Source organism: Plectropomus leopardus, chromosome 3, assembly GCF_026936395.1.
Source record: "Plectropomus leopardus strain MGB_pleo_1.0 chromosome 3, ASM2693639v1, whole genome shotgun sequence".
NCBI lineage: Eukaryota > Metazoa > Chordata > Actinopteri > Perciformes > Serranidae > Plectropomus > Plectropomus leopardus.
In genome coordinates this window covers 39,024,985-39,050,032 of record NC_142178.1, presented here as the reverse complement: position 1 = coordinate 39,050,032, position 25,048 = coordinate 39,024,985, and the positions used below count along the sequence as shown (strand labels likewise).

Genomic DNA, 25,048 nt, shown 5'->3' with positions numbered 1-25,048 from the left:
ACATTCCTCGTCTTTTTCCAGGTTTTCCATAACCTTCAGGGCTTTTTGGAAAGAATCAGATTCACACGCTTTTTTTTTTTTTTTTTGTAAAAATAGCCAACTTTATATTCTCAGAGTACTAAGACAGCTTTACAAACAGGATGATATGCACACAGCTTTCCTTCTCATCCAAACGCAGAGCGGTCCAACTGAAGCTCCGGCTCCCGTCTGAGAGCCGCAGATTAAGAAAAAAAAACAATAAACACACTGACAAACCAAAACAAGACAACAGAGGAAGCAAGGAAGTACACGTCTACCCCTTGAGCATCACATTCGTCCTGCAGCGTGCACGCCGCACCTCAGAGACCAGCAGCCGTCCACTAACCGTCGCCAGGGTTTCAACATTATATATATTACATATTAACAAAGAGGGGAGGGGGTGATCTGAGGGGGTGACGAAGGGTTAAAAATCATTCTGTCAACTTCATGCAGGTGTAAAAGAACCGTATGGCCAAACGTAAAGCTTTAATTAGCAAAAACATTAACAAAAGATGGCATGTTACACACAAAAAACTGTATAAAATAAGTTTGTAGGAAAAAAAAAGACTCGGCGCCGGGGTTGACGGGGGTCTGGGGGCGATTCTCATTTACATATTGACATTGATTTGGTCGACGAACAACCGAGTGCTGGGGTCCTCCGAGTGGCCCCTCATTCTCTTTTCAAACACACACACACACACTCGCACACACACACACACACTTGAAAAGAAAACAATTTATCAACAGGAAGCGTCCTTGCTCTCTCTCTCTCTCGACCCCTTTCCCCCCTTCAGAGCTGTTTTTTGTACACGCTTCTTCGCCGCCAGCCGCCGTCATCTCAGTCGCACATCTCCTCCGGCAGCTCGTGCGGGTTGAGGATGCCGGGCACCGACATCTGGAGCTTGTGTTTCTCCTCCTGAGCCTGACGCAGCGCCGTCTCCCTCTCCTCCAGGAACAGGTCCGTCGTGTCCTCGCCAGCAAACTCCTGCAGGACCACACAGACAGACAGCAGGCGTTACCGTCAAGCTGCCATTTTCCCGCCGCTGCCGCCACAACTGTCCACAGTCTCCCTACTCTGACGTTTTTTGGTGTGTTTAACGCTCTTTTCATTCTTCATGCATGTGTCCTAAATGTAGTCCAGATTGTGTATTTGAGTGTAATCAGTGAATTTGCAGCTCAGCTCCTACAATAAGTCTAAAATACACTGTGGAAACTAAATAGTTACATTCAGACTGTTCAGGTCCAAAAATGCTCCATTGAAACCCATTCAAACTGACATTTTTGATCCCACAGCCATCAGAGCAGAAAAACAGGACTTGTATTATTTCTGGGTGTCATTCTGGGCTTTTGACTCTGAATTTGTCATTTTGACTATTTTCCACCTGATGAGGTCATTTTGACCATATTTGGCAGATGGAGGAAATACATGCTATTTCCACTAGGTGACCTGTCACAGTCAATGTAGCTGCTGATCACTGACATATCCCAGACTGTCAGCAGCTACACTCACACACTGACATATCCCAGACTGTCAGCAGCTACAAAAAAATGTAGTTGCATGCAGTATATTAAAATAGTTCATTTTTTGTGTTTTTTTTTCATCTAAAACATAGTGGCATCATGACAAAAAAAGGCATATAATGGTTCAAATTCTGAAAATTAATGAATATTTTGATAAGAAATGATGTTGATTAAAAAACAAAATCAAAGAAAGTAGAATATAATATTCATGTATAATATCTGTATAGCCTCTGAAAGTGCATTGTGTGTGCAGAGTATCATTGTGAGTATTTGACACTGCAAAAAAACGTTAAAAATCAATGTTACAGATCATCAGGCATATCTTAAGCTGTGATTACCAAAAAAAAGAAGCAAAATAAAAACTAAAATAATGTAATATTTAAGTTGCCCTTAAGGGTGGAAAAAATCTGATGCAGCTTGTAGCTTCCAATCAGATTTAAAGAAATCTCACGTCTTTGTTGAAGTACAAACTTTGACTGTGGTTCCCACAAATTTTTACCAATTTCATTTTATAACTGAACTGAATGAAGAAAAAATGTAACAATTAGTTTCTACAGCGTATTTTAGACTTATTATTTAATCTTGCCCTGTAAGGTGACCTTGACGCTTTGAAAAGGCGCCTATAAATAAAACGTATTATTATTGTAGGAGCTGAGCTGGAAATTCACTGATTACACTCAAATACACAATCGTGCTAAAATTGCCCCAAACAGTCCCAGAGGGGTTAATCACTTCCTTCCCGGTTTGTTTTCAGTGTTTCCTGCGGACACTCACCTTGATCTGCACGAGGAAGTCCCTCAGGTGCTCCTTGAAGGCCGGGATGTCCTGATTCAGGCTGAACAGACCCGTGACAAACACCTTCACCTGAGCACTGAGGACGACACGAATTTAATCAGCCGCAAGTCTCAGACAAAAAAGGAAAAATCTGTACCAACCTGCAACAAATGAGCTTTTTTCTAAACTTAACTAACTCTCCTCTGATGCACGTCCTCTTCTGCTGCTGCAGCTTTCACTCTAAACCAGCTGCTTCTGCAGTTCATTTAGTTTTTATTCTTTGGAGGGAATATTACACTTTAACGCATAAAATGCATTTAAACTATCAAAATATGTCTGAGAGAGCAGGAGGACGTCTTATAACCCCTATAACAGTATCTAACAACATTAGGGTCATTAGTTTGTTGTTACACTGACCAATGTAAATGATCTGTGGCCATAAAAGGAGAAAACTTAGTGCAGTTCTTTCAAAAATAATGGAAACCACACACAATAACCACTAAATTATCAGAAAACTGCCTCAAAACTTATGAGTTCCACATTAACAGGTGCCATTTATTTTGTAGACATAACATAAAGACTCTCTCGGTCTTATGTCAACCTCAGATCTTTTTTTTTCCTGCTAAATTCAATGTGCTTTAAGAAAATTCTCCGGTTTTTGTCGGTCTTTAACATCACAATCTGGTCACGTCTGTGATCGCAGCTGCAGCCACCATCCAAAATATGTTTCAAGTGCATTATGGTCTGCTGATGTTGCTGTAGCTGATTATTTAATATTCCCTTTAATGTGTAAAATCCCTTCCCCTAAAAAAAAATAAAGATCAATAAATAAAATAAAATTAAAAAAATTAAATAAAAAATTATAAATATAAATATCTAATATAAATATATAATAATAATAAATAAATAAATGAATGAATAAAATTAATTAAATAAATAAAAAATCACCCTCTAAATCTGTGGCAAACGTTAACGCCTCATATAATCCCGCCGTGGTTAACCTGCCGAGGGCGAGGTCTACTTACTCTTGCAGGTGGGGGAACGCCGTCTTCAGCAGGTTGGCGATGTACTCCTGGATGTGCGCCTGGTTGTTGGCCGGACTGGCTGCGCTCAGAGCCACGCTGACCTTCCCCTCCTCCACCAGGTTAAACATGTAGGCCAAGATGGTGGCGTGCATGGTCAGCCCTGCGGACAGGAAGCAAGCGGTTAGAACCCCACAGAATGACCTCTGACCTTACAGAAAACAACATTTGTTTTACATATTAATAAAGCAAAAGAGGAGAAAAGTAGCACGATCTTAAATTTCAATCTGAGAGCACGTGTGTGCAAACTACATAAAAAAAACAAAACATTGTCTGTTTTGAGTTTGAATGAATGTTAACGCTGCGACGGCGGTCGCCAGGCGAGTCTCCGTACCTGCGGTGTGAGAAGTGTCGGTGACCACAGAGAAGATGTGCTGCAGGATGTCGCAGAAGTACGTCTGGTAGAAGCTCTGAGCTGCGGCCTCCTCTGCAGACACGTTCTGCAGGAGAGTGTACAGGATCTGCAGACCTGCGGGAGACACCGAGACGCTTGTTAGACCAACAGAGACGTGAAAACAGGCTTCCAAACATCTGCAACTCCGACAACATCTGCTCCGACAGTGTAAGATAACTCGCTTCAGTCGGACGTGATTTTATGTGTTTGCTTCAACTAAACTCTGAGTGATAGACTTGTCCAGACAAACTTTTCAAAGATTTAGAGGTCAGAGACAAAAAGAGCTCTGAGACAGATTCTTACAAATCAGGTGCTGCTGTTTTCACATCAGGTCTCACGATGTGATGGCTGATCATAATCAGGTGACCTCTCCTGTCTAAAAGCCGACAAACGTGGGGCACAGCTGCGACACGTCGTGTACGCGAGCGGAGTTTGGAAACATATCAGATATATCAGCAGGTACTGAATGAATCAGCTGGATCCTTTTAACAACAGGATGCACTGATTTGACTTAGGTTAAAAACATGGGCCAAACAGTGATGAACAGTTTGGAAAAATGCAAGAAATTGAAATAAAAAAGGCCCAAAAAAAAGAGAGAAAATTATCAAAAAATGTCCAGAAACCTGTAGTTCTATGTGTCATTGTTATATTTAAAATTGTATTAATGAATATTTACACATAAAATTAAGTTTTTTGCACTTTTTCCATGGCAGTTTCCTTGTTTGTTTGATTCTTTTTTTCAGGTAATTTTCTTGTGACTACGCAGTAATTTCTTGCACATTTTTGGGTTATTTCTTGTTAACTTTGGTCATTGCCTTTTTTCATGTTTTTTTTTTAATGAAATCAAGTTAGATCAGATTGCTCAGGTTTCAAAGGGTTTAAAATGAGTTAATCAAGACATTTTCCGCTTGATTTTTCAGTCATCAGCGGCTCAAATTTGATCTCTAAACTGTGAAATAATGTTATTGGCTGGAAAAAAAAGCATTAACATGAGTGTTAAGATGAGTGCAGAGAAATCAGGTTCTCGATGTTCCCCGTACACATCCTGGTTCCTCTGAGAACTCCAGTTACTATATTTGGATTTCTCATTAATGAGACATGGTGATTACATGCTCAAAACACTGATCGTAAACAGGTTTTTCGTGTCCGTGTAAACTTTCTTCACGACTTTTCTAGGTTTTCTCATGTTTGCGTGAAGGTGAGCTGATACCTGTGTCGGCCACATTCCTCATCGTGTGCTTGAAGGCCCAGATGATGGAGTCGAGGATGAGTTTGAACTGTGCCGGAGCGATCGACAGGAAGGCCGGGAAGCACTGGGAGGTGGCGGCTTGAAGGAGGTAGAAGAAATGGGTTCTGTGTTCTGGGAATTCTTCAAAGTCCTGACGGCAAAGGCAAGAAAACAGCAAGCAGTTAATAATAATAATAATAATAATAATAATAATAATAATAATAATAAATATTTTTTATAGCACTTATCAAAATGAACATTACAAGTTTAAGTAAGTGTTTAAGTATTAAGTGCTTAACACATACAATCTAAATAAAAAAAATTTAAAAAATTAAAAAAGCAAAAACACAACATAAATATGTCAAGAATGAGGTTCGGTATTATAAAAAATAAAATAAAAACAGACCTTGTTGATCATGTTCAAAGTGCACTCGAAGACTGCATCAAAGATTTTGGGGATTTCTCCCGTGATGTGGACTCCGAGCTTGTTGACGATGGTTGCCATGGTGCTGAGGACCTCGGGCTCCCGCGCAGCCGGGACGTTCCTCTGATAGTCGATGAGCACCGCCTCCAGCAGGGGGGGCACGAAGTTCTCTGCCACCTGGACCACGAGACAACACACGTGGTCCGACAACAGTCAGTGCGTTTACATGATGTTAGAAAATGTCAAATTATTATATTAGTCCGACTAAAACTGGACTTTAAAATCCATGTTGACATTTTAGTCCCACTGAAATCGGACTAAATCGAATTTCTCGAAGTCGGACTAACGCACCCAGATAATTCAACTGGAAGTGGAGCCAATCCGTCATGCAAACACCTCGGACTGACTTTAACTGGACTCTGTTTTCTGTACGTGCTCCTAGTCGCCACCCTGGCCTCGCTCGGTGGTTAGAGATAAGGACCGTTTGTTATTTATCGAAGGGGGCGTTCTTTTTGAGGAGGGAGTTGTGCCACTCTCCTCCCCTGATAAATAAAGAACAGTCCCTTAACAACGGCAAAGACACTAAGAGATGTCCTGCTGTGGACGGGGACGCAGAAAAACATACTTTAAGCACCTAAAAAAATCAATCTGAGTGTAAGTTTTGACTACATTTGAATGTTGTCTCCTCTTTAGCCTCCACAACTGCTAAAATGACAGTCTTTATGAACAGATTTAAATAAAACGCATTTAGAAACAGAATAGATTGGAAATTAAAAAAAAAAAAAAAGAGTCCGGCTCACCATCTGGGGGTCGTTGGAGCGACTGACCCAGCCTGAGATCAGCTTCAGCGTCTCTCGCTTTACCGTCCTCATACTCCTGATCAGAGGCTGCTTGGTCACCATCTCACCTGTAGGAATGATAACAGTTATTTAAACCTGCAATAACTGATCTTTTGGCATCTTGGGGGCAGCAGAAACAGGTTGTCGACACTCAACACGTGTTCAAATCAAGACACAACACCTCTACATGTGCCCCTAACCGTCGCCAAGAAAACAACACAACTAAACTGAAACAGGAAAAAGGTCAGCGTCTCACTCTGGTTAAATCTCCTAACACAACAGATATCACTGAAAAACAAAACCAAACCCATCCTGCAAAAATCTTACATAAAATGTGACTTAACCCAGGCAATCATTGCTGTATTTGTGTTTGCTTTCATTGTCTTTTGAAGGGTTTTTTTTAGTATCTTTATGTCTATTATCGTTGTTTTCTTACTTTAATCCAATGTCCGATCTAATATCATCACTTTGTTGACTTTGTATTTGGTTTTATGTACACAAAAAAAGCCCATCCTGCAAAACTAAAAAAGTAACTAAACTTAAGCAATCGGTGTTCTATTTGTTTTTTTATTTGTCATTTGTTTGTTTTTCTTCTCATTCTTGTGTTCTTTTTTTAAGTAACTTTATCTCCGTTATTGTTGTTGTTGCTTTCTTACTTTTATCCAATATCCAATCTATTATCATCACTTTGTTGACTTTGTGTTTAGTTATATGTATGCATTAAATGGTGAAAAACATCGTAAACCTCCACCGATCAGCAGAAATAATAAAATCTCTGGTGGGTGAAGTGAATAATATTGATCGTGTTGTTACAGTGCGATATTCTACTGAGAAATCTTTGGTCCTTGAATTCATGTGTCTGCTGCCTGACGCGTTGCTGCTGCTGCCCAACAAACTCAACAAGAAGAAATCATGTTTTCATTAAAGATCACCAACATTTTGCATTTACCACCAGTCATCTCAACGCATGCGTGCACGCACACACGCACGCACGCACGCACAAAAAGAGGGAGGAAACAAGAACTCACCGTTGGTCTGGACAGCTGAGGAGATGTTTTCACTCAAACACTTGTAGACGTTGAGCATGTCCAAGTAAATTCGTCCCAGCTGGACAACGAAGGGATGACCGACAGCTTTACAGGCTCTGACGTTTGTCTTTAGGATGCTGCCCAGCTGACGCACCGTCTCCGCGTCCTTCAGGATGTCCACGTTCTGCAGCAGAGAGTCCACAATATAACACAATTTTAAACATCGAATGAGAGCATCTGAGGGCATTCAGGAGACACGAGTGGATTATTATCGGTCAGTCGTCCTGCTGTCCTCACCTTGGTGGCCTGCTGGATGATGCTGTCCCACACCTGGTTGGGCAGCAGCATGTACTTCTCTATGAGAAGCTCCTGAACCGCCTGGTCTGTCTGAGCTCCGATCATGTAGCCAACGGCCTCGTAAAACGTGTGGACCTGCAGAGACCAGGGTTTATCCGACTCAGACCATCAATCATATATCAAAGTAACATTTTATTGCAAAATGTAATAGAAGACAAAAAAAAGGCACACAAAAAGACACAGGACTGACCTGCTGCGGCTGCAGGTCACAGATGATGGTGTTGATGTTGTTGAGGATCTCGTCGATGAAAGGCATCACCTCGCCCACCTGGACCTGGACAAAATGACGCCGGCACTTCTGGGCGATCTTGATGAAGGTGTCACACGCCATGTCCTGCACGCCGTCGTGGGTCTCTGTGAGACAACGGAGGAGGTAAAACACACAAAATCATGATAAGCGTAAATCACAATATAAGTAACAGTCGCACTTATACCAACTCTAAATCTCCAGGTCTGTGTTGGGATTCTTCTAAACCACAGAGAGTAACCAGATTTAGGCCCGAGAATTAAAACATTTGGACGTATTTAACAGTTTAGAGAAAATCACGCTGCATCAAAATAAAAATAAAAAACAGGAATGCAAATTGGTGTGTTTGCAAGCCGAACCTTTGTAGATTTTTTTCCATTCTAATGACGATTTTATGACATTATAAAGATCTCAGACTCCAGTCAGACTTACAGTCTTAATTAAAACTGTCCCTAAAGTCCTTTTCCCATTGGACGAAAAACCAACACAACACCCACTAACATCTGGCTTTTGTCTTTAGTGGGAAAGGTTACTATCAGCATTCATTCCTGAACAAATGACTGCGCAGGAGTCACAGAATTCACAGGCTCAAGCTCCAATCGGCTCTGATTGTGGTGAAAATACGACATGCGTGAACGCACCATCGCACAGCGTGATGGAATGAAATACTGCCACAACACCCTCCATCCAAGCATCACTCACACATCGTCCGAAATTTAGTCAGCATCAGTTTGAAAGAGAAACTGAATAAATAAGAGAAATATAAAATGTAATATAAATGTAAAATATCCACATAAAAGTAACCGCCATAACATTTTTATTGGCCTCCATGCTGTTTTCTACTGACACGTGAAATTAACAATGTCAGCTTTAACCAATACAAATGCGATTGTTCCCACCGTCACAAAATCACTGACCCACCTTCCTCCAAAATAAACGTTTTCAGCAGAAAAGAAAGAAAGACTGAAGCAAATGTATTGTGTCTGATCCGTGTGAAGGATTTCTCACCGTGCATGAACTCAAACAGCTTGTTGACGACGGTCTTGAGGAACTTCCAGTGGGCTCGGAGGAAGCGAGGATACTGGCCCACAATGTACATGATGTTGGACGCTATGATGGCCTTGTTGTCCTTCCCTCTTTTCTGCTCACACAGGCCGAGCAAGTCCTGAGTACAAAACACACAGAACCTGTTAACGTTGATCACAGCTCAACACACACATCAGAGCTGCTGTTTAAACGAAGTAATTTAGTCCGGATCCAGACCAAAACTTCGTCTTATCCGGACCCGTGGGAAAGTTGTAATAAAATATAATAATGAGAACAATGTTTTTAAGGAGAACTACTGGGCAGTTAATCGAAAAATAAATCACACACTAAAACACAGTGAGGGCAGAAGTGTTGAACAATCGTGCAAAAAAGTGAATGACTTTGACTGTAGAACAGCTGAGTGTTTGACAGCCACAGCATTTCATCTTCGCGGATCAAACAGCTGATGGTCCGACAGCAGCGCAGTGAGACAGACAGTTTGTTTAAGATGGAGCTTTTAATTTTAAATATAATGCTGGAAAGTTTAATAAATAATAATAAATCATTTGTTTATTACACTTGACAGAAATTGTGATTTGATGTATATCGTGATATATATCGATATCGACTGATATGAAAAAAATATAAATATATGATAAGACCTTTTTCCATATCGCCCAGCTCTGACTATAGGCAAAGTAATTAGAACTGATGGAAATAAATCCATCACACAGTCTGAGTAATGTTTGGGTAAATAATTTCTCCTCGTGGAGAGATGCTGCTTAATGCCGTTATAATACAATACTGTATACTGTGTGTGTGTCCTACCTTAATGACGGTGACCAGGAACCTCTTCTCGTCCTCCTCGTGCATCGCTCCGCTGATGGAGCCGATGGCCCAGCAGAGCATGTTCAGGTTCCTCCACGACCACTCGGTGCCGTTCACCTGGTTGTGAAGCTTCTCTGTCATGATGCGTTCAGTGTCAGCGTAGTCCAGATGGGTCAGATACACTGCAGACACAGAGAGACAAAGACATAGGGTGTACTTTCACATGCAAAAACTCAGCGACTGCTCATGTCAGGTTACTTTTTCTGTGATGGTGTCAAAAGAACCAACACTTCGGTACCAAGTTGATGTCATAATTCTGATAAAGTGTCGGTACTCGTTTTTTTCTCCAGGAACATCGGTAGCGTTAATGCAATTCTTCTGGACTTGACAGGGCAGTATATACAACTGCTGCTCTAGTCTGTTGTTAAATGCCAAAGGAAGAAAAACATCTACAAGCACAAAAGAACAACACCACCACATTAAAAATGGCTGCGGCTGCAGCAAGATCTCCATCATGACTTGTTGAAAAGAAAAATGTTTTTCCCCCCGAGGCTAGTATATTTTGTAAATTCTTTGCGGTGGGAGTGCAGAGTATTTACACTATGCTGCAAATGTCAGCAGCCTGATGAAGTGTTGCGTGTCTATTCTGTGCTGAGTGCTGCTCGTTTAGCTTTGTTTTTTCTTGTCACCAGGAGTTGAAAAATGGTTAACTGTCTGAGCAGGCTGTCGAAAAAATAAATCTACACTACCTGAGGGTAAAAGTCACAATCTTAAAACTTCACACTGAGAAAAAGAATTGGCATTTTTTCGTTTGTGTGTCTAAAATGGAAGCACTTATTCGTCACCACAGAGGTGCGTTAACTTACCGAGAGTCTCCCTCATGTTCTTGTAAAGGTTGATGGCGTCTGTGTCCTTCATGAACTCTCTGACCACCTCGCCCTGATCGTTCTCCACCACCAGCACCTCCTCGGGTTTGGCCATGCGGCTCACCATCAGCAGACGCACCTACAAAAGGACGAGGAGGAATTAGGTTTGGTGTGAGAGTCTGCAATCGAGCCCAGTTTCCTTATTTAAAGTGTGTTTAAGTGCAGTGTTACTGGACAGGAGGAGGTAGGTACTGAGCTGCTCTTCCTCCACAAATATTTTTAAATGTTTGCATGCACTAAATGAATTTTGCTGACAAAGATAGATTGATAATAATTTTTAAAAAATCATCTGATGTTCAGTTTCATATTTTGCGAACAAAGTTTGTCACAAGTGTGTTAAATTCTAACTCCTATAATCTAAGTTTATATTTAAAACTGAAATTATTAATCAATAAGTGTTTAATTTAGACAGAATATTCTCTGCTTTCCACTGCTAAAATTAAAGTATTTATAGTTTTTTTGTCTTATGTGATAGTGTTTTGACAAAATAAGCAATTTAATGAAATCACAATCACATTATTTTTATAAAAAATCGTCTGAGTGTGTGTTGGGCGAGGGACCGACCTGGGATAGCACAGGCAGGTAAAGGTGTCTGCGCGGCGGGACGTCGGACAGCAGCGGCGTGCTGGAGGTGGAGAAAGGACTCTCCCTGTAGAGCTCTGCTGCCAGATGGTTCCAGTACTCCAGACAAATCTTAAAGATCTCCGTCTCCTCCACCTCCGACACCAGCAGCATGTAGTGCAGAGCCTGAGGGGGGGACAAAAAGAGGTGAGGTATATTCTGAGAGTACAAGCGATTTATTTCTTCTTACAAAGAGGAATAAAATAAAGTTAAAATCACTTGATTGTTGTTTTTCCTGGTTTGATGTGATGAAGGAACTTTCACACTAATGCAAAACATTGCTAAATTTCTGAGTTAAACATATAAATGACGAACTCTGTGTTAATCTGAACTACTTTTATCTCAGAGAGATGCTTGGCTTTGTTTTTTGGGGAGTAATCAAACCCCCATACCACTTTTTTCAGTAATAAACCAATGAAAATACTGCTATGGAGTTTTTATACTGGCTGATCTGTTGGGAGGTGACGTATATGATGGCAGCTTCGGTAACCAGCCCCCAGCATTCATTCACTGAACACATACTTGACCAATAAAGCTGATCTCAAAAATCTCTCTTCTATTTAACGCTGAACACGTGAGTCTCTGTGTACATCTGTATTGTCTTTATGCATGTATTTTTGCTTTGAAGCTACATTTAAAATTATTAGATCACTTGCACCCCTTTTCCACCAAAAGTACCACCCGTATGCAGGTTTTTTTGAACACTGGAAAACCCGCCAAAATAGTCTATATACTCCTTTCCCGTTGCCAGTGTACACGGCTCTGCAGCAGTTTTTTTTTACTCTTGTGTCATATTTGACTTCACAACTAGCTGCAAAACAGTAGAAAGCAGCATGGATGAAAGGGAAAATGTTACGGTGGTTACATCTTCTTTGTTTAATTTTTTTTCAGATCTCTTACTTTTTCGGTCTCCCTTTCAAACTCAGTGCAAACTAATTTGGATCAATGTTTAAGCGCTGCTTAGGCGGACACAGGCGGTATTTTATGTCAGTGCATCGTTGCATCTTGCAGGTGAAAAGCTAAAAATGAGCATGTTCTCCTGGGTGCTCTGTTTCCATCAATGCTGATCAGAGCCAGAGCTGATAAATACCTGTTCACTACTGCAGATTCATATGTGTGAACACCAATTTTAACCTTGCATTAAAAAGCCAGGTGCTGGTGGGTTTTAGAGGGTGTTTGTGCAGTGGAAAAGGGCTTTGTGTTTTGCTTCTTTCTGCCTTCTCCTTCTCTGCTCTCAACGTCTCCTACTGAAACAATTATCTCAGAGTAAGTACTTATACAAGTGGACAGCCACAGGAAAAGAGGCCTTTCCCTCTGTAATCGCTCCCAAATGTATGGGGCTGTAATCAGGACAAAACAGGATGGAAAGACAGAAGAGAGACAGGACAAGTAATCGGGGGAGGTGTTTTTCCAACAGCACTGAAGCAGAGGCGGAGATGACTAAAAGCCACCGGCTGAGAGTTGTAGGTTTGTTTACTTGATCGCACCAAACTGAGCGGTGAAAACTGTTCTTTCAGTAATGAGGTATGTAACGTCTCGTTCTCGTACCTCCATGAGCGTCTCTCTCAGGTTGGGTCTCTTCTCGATGAGTTGGCCGTGTTCTTTGAGGAAGGTGCAGAGGAACAGACTGAGGTTCTGGATGAAGTTCTGCTCGTCGTCCTTCCCGTTGGCGTAGGCTACTCTGATGTTAGTGTTCAAAGGCAGCATCTGAAGAAACACAACATTACAAAAACTCACTTTTATTTATTCTGACTTCATTTCATCTCATTTTTTACACCATAATTGCATCTGCAGTGTGTTTTGTTTGAGGACGTTTACTGTAAATAAGCTTAGTCTTAAAGCACTGAGTCATGAGACCACCCAGGATAACCATCTCATCTCAGACTAGATCGAAAACTTACAAAGCAACCACACAAACATCTGATGAGGGAAACCATTAGATGGTGTTAAGGGCTTTGGAAAAGGCTTAAAAGTGAACCCAAGATTGTGATTTTTTATGTCAAAGTTTGCAAAGTCATGCATGAGCTTTCTCACTCAAGATATCAACCATTTTAACTAAGAAATTCAAATAACTGATAAAAGATACAGAAGTATCCGCTGCCGTACCACCAGACTACGAAACAGCTTCTTTGCCCAGGCTGTGAGACTCCTGAACCCTCTTTCAACACCAAAAGATGTAGCAGGATTTGGGGACTCATTTTTTATTTTTTTCTAAACATAGTTTAGAAAGAAATGACTAATAAATCTACCTTGTAACACATAAAATGGAGAGGTTTCAGATCAGATTAATGGGATGAAAACCAAGATAATCCTGCCGAGTTACTAAAAATTTTTTAAAAAATACTAGATAGTTTTCTTTTTTTCTCTTGTTTTCTTTGTCTTTTTGTGAATATTTCACTTATATTTTTTATTTATGCACATTGTCTCTTTTGTTTCATCTTCTCTTGTACCTCCTCTTTCTTTCTCACTTCCTCCTGAAGGACACTCCTGTATTAAAAAGTGATAATTATGTTTGTTTACTTGCTCAAGCATGAATTTGTCAGCCTGATCAAACTAACATGGGTATTAAATGATATCTGTGTGCAGTCTTGTAAAAAGTACTTTGTTATATTTGGAAAACCATTAGTTAATATATAAGACTCTCAGAAAGTATTTCTTTGTTATTCTTGTAATCTTTTAGCCTCCGGCAATCTGTAAAAGCATATTCCCTGAAGGTGTGTGTGAGCAACCACACCTGTGTGTGTGTGTGTGTGTGTGTGTGTGTCACCTGAATAATAATAATAATATTATTATAATAGAGTTTATTGTTATTATGTTTATATATATATATATATATATATATATATATATATATACATATATATATATAAGGTGAGCTCAAGTGTGTAACTTTCGCTCTGCTGCCTGATGAAGGTCGATGGGACCAAAACTCCTCCGTGAATATATGATTCTCTGACCAAACACAGACAAACAGACAAAATACTAACGAGCTATACTCCGAGTTCCACTAAATGCTTTTTAGTTTGGGAATTTCTCCGTGCAGCTCTCCCTGATATAACACATTCACTCTGCCCACAGATGTGTTATTTGTGTTAATAATTACAGTGAACAAATGGAAAACTGCTCACCCTGCCTCACAATAGAGTGTGTGTGTGTGTTTGTGTGTGTGCCCAACTCAAGTCTGAGAGTTTGTGCTGCCTATAAACTTTATGTACTGTGTGTGTGTGTGTGTGTGTGAGAGAGAAAGAGAGAAAGAGAAAGAGAAGGAGGTCTGTACAAAGTGTGTTTTTGTCTGTTTAATAACAGAGTGGGCACATCTAAGTGTGCTTGTGTGTGATCAGACTGAGTGCAATTAACTTAAGCACCACTCATAATGATTGTGTGTGTGTGTGTGTGTGTGTGTGTACCTGTTTGAGCTGGCACATGGTGAGGGTAAACAAGTTGACAAACTGCTCCTCATACTGGTTGACGCTCACTCCGGCGATCTCCGTCAAACATTTCAGCGTCACGTTGCGGAACATGGGCACGTTCAAGAACTGAAAAACACGATTAAAACAAGTCGGGTCAGTGTTGAAGTGCAGGATTCACTGTCCCGTCGGTGCCGTCAGTCAGTGCTCATTTTCTCATGAAAAACAGGAGTTTTAGGATTCACTTTCAGCCCCTGACTCTAGGCTGATAACAGAACTGACAGCGGCTCACAGTGGGTCAGGATTAATTCGTTAACAGGCACATCATGTGAAAACAACAGCAGACAAAACTAGGGAAGTAAATAAAGATAAGTTTCATTTTTTTATCCGCCCTCGAGCATTCATCGTAATGCAGAGTTTGGTGTTTTATTAGCTAGTTTTCGTGTTGCTTTGCAGCACAGACACAAGTCTCCTGCACTTTTTGCTGATTTCATCTTCTGAAACATCACTTGTACTAAATCCGAAACACTTACGAACACAGACGATGATGCAAATTGAGGACTACCTCTTCGGTCCAAACATCTGATTTTCGTTTTGCACGTCTGTTGTGTTATTACTCTTCTACTCCAGACTGTAGACGCTACATTCACGAAAAGTTCTCCCAGGCTGCCCCTGCAGGGTGCACATGCAGCTGCATGACGGCGCCCCAAAAGTGAAGCTAAACAGCTCGATCGCCCCCTGCTGGCTGGCTGTTAGCTTAAAAGGCGCTGGATTTCAGATTTTGTGGCGGTATTGGATAAATGACCTGAAATATCTTACAGAGCTTTTATATGTACACATCATCTCTTCCAAAGTTAATAGAAAAACAAAAGAAAATCTGACCACCTGGGGAAATTGAATTGTCTGTCTTAATTAAAGTTCTGTACCATAAAATGATGTCCAGAAAAATAAAGAATTAAAAAGTTTTCTATATAACGAGTTTTCTATGAGCGAAGCACACATTTTTAGAAAATCAACGTCGCAGTCGATCACATTTGTTTAATTGTGGAGAGCCAGATTGTGATGAATATTAATTTTCAATTAATTTTGGAAAAAAATAAGAATGTTCAAAGCTTAATAAATGACTTAAATATTTAATGAATAACCAAACTTTTGGCAAAAAAAATCAACAAAGAGAATCTATAAATAATAAGAGACTAATTGTTTCAGCTATAAACTAAATTTATGCTGTACTTTAAGTACATCAGTGTTCTTAAAAACACTCCTCCAGTGTTTACAGACATGCACAGTAATATATATATGTGTGTGTGTGTGTGTGTGTGTGTGTTTGTGTGAATGCTCCCTGGCCAAGTTGCCGAGGCAACCTGATGTTAACAAAAGGCGAACATTCAACAGCACTGTTCCTCTCTTTCTTACGCTCCTGCAGGATGAAGTGCTGCAGGAGCGCCTTTGTCAGAGGACATTCTCACACAAACAAAACACATAAAGAAAACACTTTCTCTGAAACAATCACGCCATAAAGCAACAGTTTGTTTCGTTAACCACCAAAGCAGAATTTTAGTGTCACTTAGAACTAATTACCCTTAATCTAAAGAGTTTAGATCTCTACTTTTAAATATTTGGTGCATTTCCAAGAAAAAAAAATCTTACAAATCATAAAAATGAGTTTTATCATTTCATGTTTGAACAGTGTGTCACTCATCTGTCAGAGCAGCAGAGCAGCAACTGACACAAACACTCACTCGGTCTGATTCAGCCAACTACTCACATGCATCTCTGAAAGTTTACAGTTACAGGCTGAATATGAGCTGGTTTACCTTGTACACCAGAGTGCTGATGAGCTTGGTCTCGAAGATGTAACCTAAAGGAATCCAGTTCAGGAAGCGCAGGAGAGTCTCCAGCGTGGCGTGGACCAGCGGAGCATTCTGGGAGTTTTCCTACACAGAAAAAGAAAAGCACATGAGAATATGTTGTGATATTTAGGCAAAACATCAGAGGCTGAAAACTGGTCTGGAGTCGAACTCGTCTTACCATCACAAACTGGCACAGCTGGAAAATTTGGGAGAACTCATTGCACATGCTGAAAGACAAAGAGGAGGATCATCAGTGACAGGAGGGTCACGTCTGAAACCGGGCTGACACTGTGGATCACGACAGATTTTAACCCTGAATTTGCTGCCTTAAACAGACAACATGTGGTAGTGTACATAATTTTTTGCTATTGCTATAGTCAATTTTAACCTTGCAAGACAAATCTGAACAAAATGTAACCACAACTACTTTTAATGGGGTTTTCAGCCATAATAGGGCCAAAAGACTGACAGCAGAGTGTCAAACTGTCCCTAAATCATCCTAAAATAACCCTTGAACAGACCATCATCCAGGACAGGCTCTTGGACCAGCCTTTAATAGCCATATTTAATAGCCATATCCAAAAGACAGGTGATTTGCTGCGAAAAGCATTTCGTCTTATCACAGCAGGCTTCAACATACAAACACACAAACAGTTTGGCAGTGTGGTGCACGTCCCATTTCGTAATCTGCAAAACAAGCTCTGTCTAATCAGGTTTACAATGCATGAACACATTTACTGTATAGTAAGCTATTTCAACTACAAGAGCAAGGTCCTTCAAAATAAAAGCACCATGGGTCCCACTTTGATTTATTTAATTATAACAATACTTTAAAAATGTAATTCTAAAAGTATTTTATTTAACTTCCTTTTTAAGTGTTATTATAACGGTAGTGTATTCAGCTTAATTATACGACAGTAGCTACTTTATTTAACTACATTGTAACTGCATTCATCCAATATTTTTTTGTATTTTAGTAGTTAACATAAGTTTAAAGGACATCTAAAAATATGGAGAAATATACCGTGTATCGTGATATAGCCCTAAAGTACTACATTATTATTTAAAAGCCATATCACCCAGCCCCTTTTCAGTATTCGAGTTCTTACATTCACATCATGAAACAAGACAAACAAACAACCTTTACTAAACAGCACTAACAGCTCTTCACTTCACATGAGTCCCAGTACATTATATGTTATCACAGTTACCTGTCTTTGAGGTGCTTAGCCTTCACTTGGGTCATCTGGCCGCTGGAGAAGTCAAAGACCTCCTCGCTGAGCAGTTTGAGGATGATCATGTTGTTCTGACAGAGGCTCTCGCTGGTCCGACTGGCGCCCACGATGTCGCTGATGAAGGTGGGCCAGTGTTTGGGCCATTCCTGCTTCAGGATCTAAACCGGTGCAGACAAGAAGAGCTCTGTGTCGCCAGCCTCATCACATCACGTCAGTCACTGTGTCAAAAAATGTAACGCTTGTTTACCTGTACGAGGATCATGTTGAGTTTTGAAATGTACACTCCCTCTTTCTGCAAAGGAACACCAAAACAGTGACATCAGTACTGAGCAGAACATTTAAATCACACAACTGCATCGTACATTAATGAAACTTCACCTCCATATTTGTAGGATCAGAAGAAGTCTTGATGATCAACCCAACAACATACTTCTTGATGCCTAAAAAAATATTCAAGAGACTTTTAATGGAAATTTAAAATAGCATTTACCTGACAAGCAAAACGTCTCAGAAACGGAAAAAAATCTTCATATTCTGTGTATTTAATGTCATTAAACTGACCTTCACACTGATTTCTGGGGAGAATCTTCCAGCGTGTTTTGATGACTGTCTCCAGAATCTGCAGGGCATAATACTGAGAGGAAAAAGTGAGACGAATTAGAGACTTATTCTTTACAACTGCATCTAATCAACAACAAACTAGGGCTAAGAAATGTGTAGTATTTGGAGTGTCATCTTGATGATGTTGTGTATGAACATTTGACCTACAGACTGTAGGCATGGACCACTGTAGAGCATGTGTGAGCATGGTTAGGCATGTATAACAAACACATTATTGGTCTTATTTCTGCCCCCTAAGCCATTGTCACACAAAAATGTAAAATAAGATTACTAGAAACGAAAGCTCTGTTTGAAAACAGATGTAACATCTCCTGTTACAACACAATGCGTATCAACCCTCTATCAAGCTGCTGAATCTGTACGCTGTCCTATTTTGAGTATTTAACACAAATGGCAGCAGTAACTGTGGTACTAAAAGGGATACTCAGCACAAGCACTGACAGCCACCATAACTGAAAGAAGTATTTCACTTCAATTAAACTGGGCTGTCTGTGTAGTTGAAAGTAGCACCAAAAAAAGAGAAAACAAAGAAAAAGGACGCTTTTGCTCAAGAGGTAGAAACCCTGCAACAACCACAACGCCCCCACACTCGTACATCCCTAGATTATACATGATCAGAGCTGCTTAGTTTTACTGTTTGATTTCACTTTTTTCTGAGTTTGTTTTCACTCTGCAGGAAACGGTATGGCCTCACAATTCTTGTTCACAAACTATTACATCTAAACACAGCACTGAAAACACAAAAATGTGTTTCTAAAAACATTTTAGGAGAGAAATAGGCAGTACAGTAACATGATCTTAATTTATCATCACTGCCTTGTTTTCCAGTTTGATGAGGTTTTGTTCCAAGTTTGATTCGCAGAAAGGCAGGTCTGTCTCTTGATCTCTTCTATACTCTCTATGTCCACGACGGCAGCACGGGAGGCAGGCAAAACCAAAAGCAATAACGCAAGAGCCAGTGATACTATGCTGGATGACGTGTTTTGCATCAATTTGCGTCACCCAGCAGAGTTTTGCTGAGAGGAGAGGTAGGAGGAGGAGAGGAGGGATATCTAGACACTGGTTAGATGGAGGGAAGTCTACCACGGTTTGTTTACACATGCTATGCTACCCACATTTTTTTTAAACAAAGCTGGTTGAAAAACCCATTAGCAAATAAAGGCAACAGCGACACCAAAAGAAACTGAAAAACTTCAGCTGAAAATTAATAACTTGACCGTACTGACCCCCGATGATAATATCTTTAAAACAACACATCTCACACTGAACACATGCAGCAAAAATAGAAATAATATCACAGATAACCACAGATTTTATCACAGTAAGCTTCCGTTTGCTGGAGAAAATCCAATAAGTACAGTGGAGCTGAATCAGAGTTAATGCTCAACCCGCACTGCCCTGAAAGCCGCGGCCTGATGTGGATAAACTGATTAACATCTGCTCACATTATTACACCGGCCTCTCTCTGACAGACCGTCAGCCAGCAGCCGCTGTGAGCTCACAGCTTTTCTCTGCTGTACACTCAGCAGGCGTCAGGTACCTACTTTAGTTTTCATGTTCTGAGAGAACTCCAGGATGGTGTCGACCCTCGTCCAGGCGTCTGGGTGGTCCTTCAGGTTGGTGAGAACCTCCTGGGCCACTCGTTGCTACAAAAGAGCGACACAGAAAGCATGAACCTTAAGGTTTTATTGATCCATTGAAGGTATATTTCATTTAGGTTTACACATCATATTTAGGCAACCATACCATAACCATATTCTGTCCAATGAATGTGTCTTAATGCCCTTAAACCGGTGCTATCATTCACCTCTGAGGAAAATAAACTGCTACTCATGATGTTAAATTCCTTCTGCTATCAGCCTGCTAAACACTGAAGGCACTGATTAGGTTTGTCCCTTTCATTTTGTTGTTGTTGTTGTTTATCACCAGGCTCCTTGTTAAAACCTCTATGTGGCGACTGTGGATGAGAGTGTGCTCACTACTATTGTCCTGAGACCCACATACTGATCTGCTGCCACTGACATGTTGACATTCAAGTGCTGCTCTGAGTATGTTTTTTTTTTGCTTATTTAAATATGTTCACTTAGGCCATGTTTAAAGGAGAATTGCCAAACTACAAACAGAAAAGTCTTTCCTTTGTGTTAAAAAAAACTGTATTCATATGATAATATTGTGAAAATGATCCTTGTATACACAGAGCCCCAAAATCAACCAAAAACGTGCTGGTATGGATGCCAGCCTGGTAGTTAGTGGTGTAACTTTGTAATGACCCATTACAGAGGAACACCACACGCCTGCAGATAAAAGCATTCTTCTGCAGAGCGGTGAGTAGAAACAAACACATGCTGATCACAGTAGTGATGCCACAAATCTGCACTTTGCTGGAGGAGCGATAAAAACCTCACTACAGTCAGCAGCACAAACACAGCTCAGCAGTCCGCTGCTGTTGTATTGGTGTCCTCCTACTCGTGCATGGCTTTTCGTCTGAAACATAATGTGCACGCTCGACATACAGCCGTGATGTCGCCGTTCTCAAAGGATCCGTGCACTGGCAGTGCACAGCCTTAGAAGAGGAGCCGTTTTTTTAAAAGATTACACTCTGGAACCCGGTTTCAAAAGTTGGCATTTTCAGGCCCCCAAAATGCTGCTGTCACATGAATGAAATGACAGGCCAAAGTGTAACAAAAGTTTAACGCTTCATGCAACAAATCTCTTATGCAAACCTGGAAGGCTGTCAAACTCAATGGCATACTTGGGATAAATAAAGCTTTGAGAATCTGAGTATTTTATCTCACCCTAATAGCTGTATAGTTACAGGAATACTTCACCCGCAAAATGATCATTTACAAAAGGTATTTATTCTCACATGCATCCACAGTGAATGCAGCATCCCAATCCAGAGTTAAGTCTTGATGAATCGAAGTCCCTGACAACTTTTTTTTAACATAAAAAAAAACATCAAAACATTACAAACTGTCACACAACTCATGCTCAGTGCTCCCCAGACTCATCAATGCTCCCTTCAAAACGCACAACAAAACGGATGTCAATCCAGGTATCAATGGGTTAACAATAACCTGCTGGCTCACGTACAGGCCACTTTTCCCTTCAACCTTATAGCCGAAGTGCCTCCATAACCTAAGTTAGCTTTTAAACCTGTATTGTATCTGAGGTTGCACGTGCTAATCTCTTGGGGGACGTTACATACTGTAATGTTTCACCAGAAATAGTTTGCAGCTACTACGTACTACTGAAGAGTACATGGTCCATGAATATACATTAACCCACGAGGGGCTTGTTGATAATCAAATGTCACAGTGGTGAAGGGGAAGCTAACAGAGAAAATGGTCCTCACCTGGGATCCGATGTCGTGGTACATGGAGTTGACAACATTGTCCAACAGGTTGATGTCCAGTTTCTGACTGAAGTCCAGCAGCTGTCTGGCTGGGTGATCCGCCAACATCGTCATTTCTGCTGGCATAGAGCTTCTGAGGAGAGGACAAATAATTTACGCTTCAATCACCGCAGCAGCAACTAGTGAAAATAACAAAAGTATAACTAAAATCACAAGTAATACACACATCTACAGGTAGAGATTACAGCAAGTGTGTTAAAATCTAGAACTCCTGAGTATTACGTACATTACTTTTACCTTTATATATACTGTATATCGTCACTTCACTTTTCACCCTCACACTCTTTCACTTATTGTTTACAACCGTATTACTTCTCATATATTCCTGTTTATTTTACAGTTCATTTATTTTGCAGTCACTGCACACCTGTATAATACAAATACATATTACTGCATTTTATTTCTTAAATGTTATCACTATATTTTAACCTCAGCACTTGTTTATGTCTTACATGTTTTCATGTGTGTATTTGTGTTTTTACACATATTTAATGCACTGTTGGAAGGAGCCTGAGGTCCAAGATTTCTTGCCAATTGACTCATTCTCTGTAATTTTTGTGCATGTGACAAGAAATAACTAAAAACTACAGATCTTATTGATATCTGAAATACTGTATTACAAAATAGGGACACTGGAATGTAACAAAGTAGATCCCTTTCTATTTTTATGGTACATTTAGTCAAGTACTATACTTAACTACAGATTAAGGTATTGAGGTATTTGTTCTTCACTTGAGTATTTCTATTTTCTGCTACTTTGTACTTCACACAACAACATCTCAGAGGGAAATGTTTCACTTTTTACTCCAGTACATTCACCTGACAACTTTCATTACTTTTCAATTCAAATTGCAATATATGAGCAGTTAAAATAAATATTTCGCATTCTTATAAATTAAACTACAAATCGGTATACTAAGTAGGTACAATCGGTCCTACACTGACAACATAAGAAAGTTTCTTGGATTAATGCATCAATAATAATATTTACATTATAAAACACTAAGTTGGGTAATTTTGAACAATTAGTAATTTTACTTTTGATACTAAAAATGCATGCTGATGATAATACTCCTTTACCTTTACTTTAGTAACATTTGTTTTCAGGACTTTTATGTGTAATTGTATTCTGTTGTACTGGCATTTTGCACAGGGAGTACTTTTGATACTTTAAATACAATTTGATATTACTTCTTTACTTCAGTATGATTCTGAATGTAGGACTTTTAACTTTATTGGAGTATTTCTATACAATCATATCACTATTTTTACTAGCAAAAGCTCTCTATACTTCTTCCACCATTGCATTTTTATCGATGTGTTAATATTAAGGAGAGGTGAGCCAAAACAGAGAGGTGATTTTGGACAGAGAATCCGAAAAAGGATATATAACCAAGACGGTTTTCACTTACAAGGAATTGACTTTGATTTCCTTTAACTCTTCAATTTTAAAAAGTTACAATTAGCCCTTAGTTGACAACGTAAAAACGCTTCTTACGTAAAAGCATGAATAATAACATATGTTGATGATAAATCGTCTTTACTTAAACTTGAGTATGATCTTGAAAGCATGACTTTAACTTGTATGGAGTATTTTTATACTGTCATATTACTACTTTTACCTGAGTAAAAGATCTCAATAATTTTTTGACCACTCGTTTTTTAAAAACGTAATAATATTTTGGAAATGTGATCCTAAACAAAAGGGAGCAGTCAGAAACGGACTAATTGCCACAAGGAATTTGCTTCGGATTTTTGGTGCATAAAAATATCAATAAAATTACTACTTCAACTCTCAAGACAAAGAAAGACAAATTAGATCATACCAGATATGTACAATGTAACTGTTTCAAAATAAGATGTAACGTTTTGTGCCTAAAATATCATAACAAATATACGTATTGTGTTCGTCGTAAAGTGTTTCTTTCACGCTTTGTGACGTTAAAGTGAGAAACAAGTTATTCTTGTCCTGCCAAAATGTGTCAGGAGCAGTCAGCCCTCCTCGTGGTCCAGTGATGACACCCGCTGACACAAACCATAAAGACGAAACAACACCCCCACCTGGCTAACTGTACGTGCTGATCCGCATTCACCACAACCCCACTCACAGACCCGATTTACAACTACCGAATTAAAAAGCGTGCAAACAGACGGCGAAGACACCAAACCACCTGCGCACGGTGCGTTGTGTCACGTTTGGCTCGTGTAACCGCCGGTTAAGCCCCAGACAAAAACACCACACTACTTTTTTAAAAACTGACGGATGCTAACGTTAGCACAAGCTGGGTAAGTTACTGTCGATCGGGCTTAACTTACCTGGTGTGTCCCGTCCGCTCCTCGAAAAACAGGTCTTGTTTGACCGATGTTAGTTGAAGACGTGAATGTGAATCCTCTCAAAAAGAAACCAAGTAACGTTATCTCATGGCACGCGTTTACACTAATGCTAACCTTCGATAGCCCCGGAAGCTAACGTTAGCTTTCCCCGGATGACACCAACAATGCTAATTTCAAAGCTAACGTTAGCCGTTACCTTACACACTTATCGACTCTTGGCGATGTTTTTAAAAGCTTCCCACAGTTTACCGCGGCCTTTTGTTTCGTCTCCAGCCAGCCTGAAACATATCTTTCCTTTAGCTACTAGTGGTCACAGCCGACTCCCACCAAGGCTAATAGCAACTTAGCGTGCTAATGGAAAAGTCAATGCTGATTCGAGTCTGCTAAGCTAAGCTAACGGCTTCACGGAGTCCCAGATTAGAGCGGTATATTCCGGGTCATAATCACGAAGTAAAAACAGTCTGATTTTTATTTCTGGCTCTGTTCGCACACTGTTGGACAGCAGAGATGTTTTACTGCGTGCTGGTGTGCTCTTCCTCTAAGCTCATGCTTCCAACCACGGACCGGTTGAAACCGGTTGAGACCGGGATATTCATTCTCGGTGTTTCGGCCCGTCGCGCGCCGCGTAAAATTTGGACTATGTATCCGCCCAGTCGGCATCTGATTGGCTGTGACGGTGCAGTCGTCACGCGGCGTCATAGGAGAGTGGAGCTGTCAATCAAGCGCAGCGTCCCTCCCCCTGAGTGACCTCTGAAAACAACACAGGGCCAAAGCAATAATACATAACTTATATTCATTGATTAAATGTAAATAAATACTTTTGATCAAGTACTTGAAACCACGAGTGCCCGCTTTAATATCACATTAACT

The 25,048-nt window shown here is 40.2% G+C and overlaps 1 protein-coding gene across 1 annotated transcript; it reads right to left on the bottom strand.

Moving 5' to 3' along the window:
- Positions 1–62: 62 nt before the first annotated feature.
- On the bottom strand, positions 63–24,799 carry xpo1a (exportin 1 (CRM1 homolog, yeast) a). The gene is made up of 25 exons (XM_042485449.2): positions 24,161–24,799; positions 21,785–21,917; positions 19,974–20,075; positions 18,370–18,442; positions 18,187–18,248; positions 18,056–18,100; positions 17,785–17,966; positions 16,752–16,800; positions 16,538–16,657; positions 14,721–14,849; positions 12,862–13,020; positions 11,257–11,439; positions 10,633–10,771; positions 9,767–9,948; positions 8,921–9,077; positions 7,856–8,019; positions 7,606–7,740; positions 7,309–7,492; positions 6,242–6,348; positions 5,424–5,618; positions 5,000–5,168; positions 3,730–3,864; positions 3,339–3,498; positions 2,314–2,410; positions 63–1,003 (listed from the first exon to the last, which is right to left on the bottom strand). The coding sequence occupies exons 2-25, from the start codon at positions 21,908–21,910 to the stop codon at positions 857–859; spliced, it is 3,201 nt and encodes a 1,066-aa protein (XP_042341383.1). The 5' UTR covers positions 21,911–21,917; positions 24,161–24,799; the 3' UTR covers positions 63–856.
- Positions 24,800–25,048: the final 249 nt, after the last annotated feature.

Bases quoted from the DNA above. Each gene is read 5' to 3' on its own strand.
- xpo1a (XM_042485449.2), bottom strand. From the start codon at position 21,910: ATGCCAGCAGAAATGACGATGTTGGCGGATCACCCAGCCAGACAGCTG. The intron at 20,076-21,784 runs GTGAGGACCATT...GCTCTTTTGTAG, and splicing joins ACCACGACATCGGATCCCAG to CAACGAGTGGCCCAGGAGGT. The intron at 18,101-18,186 runs GTGAAGTTTCAT...GTTCCTTTGCAG, and splicing joins CTGATCCTACAAATATGGAG to AAAGAGGGAGTGTACATTTC.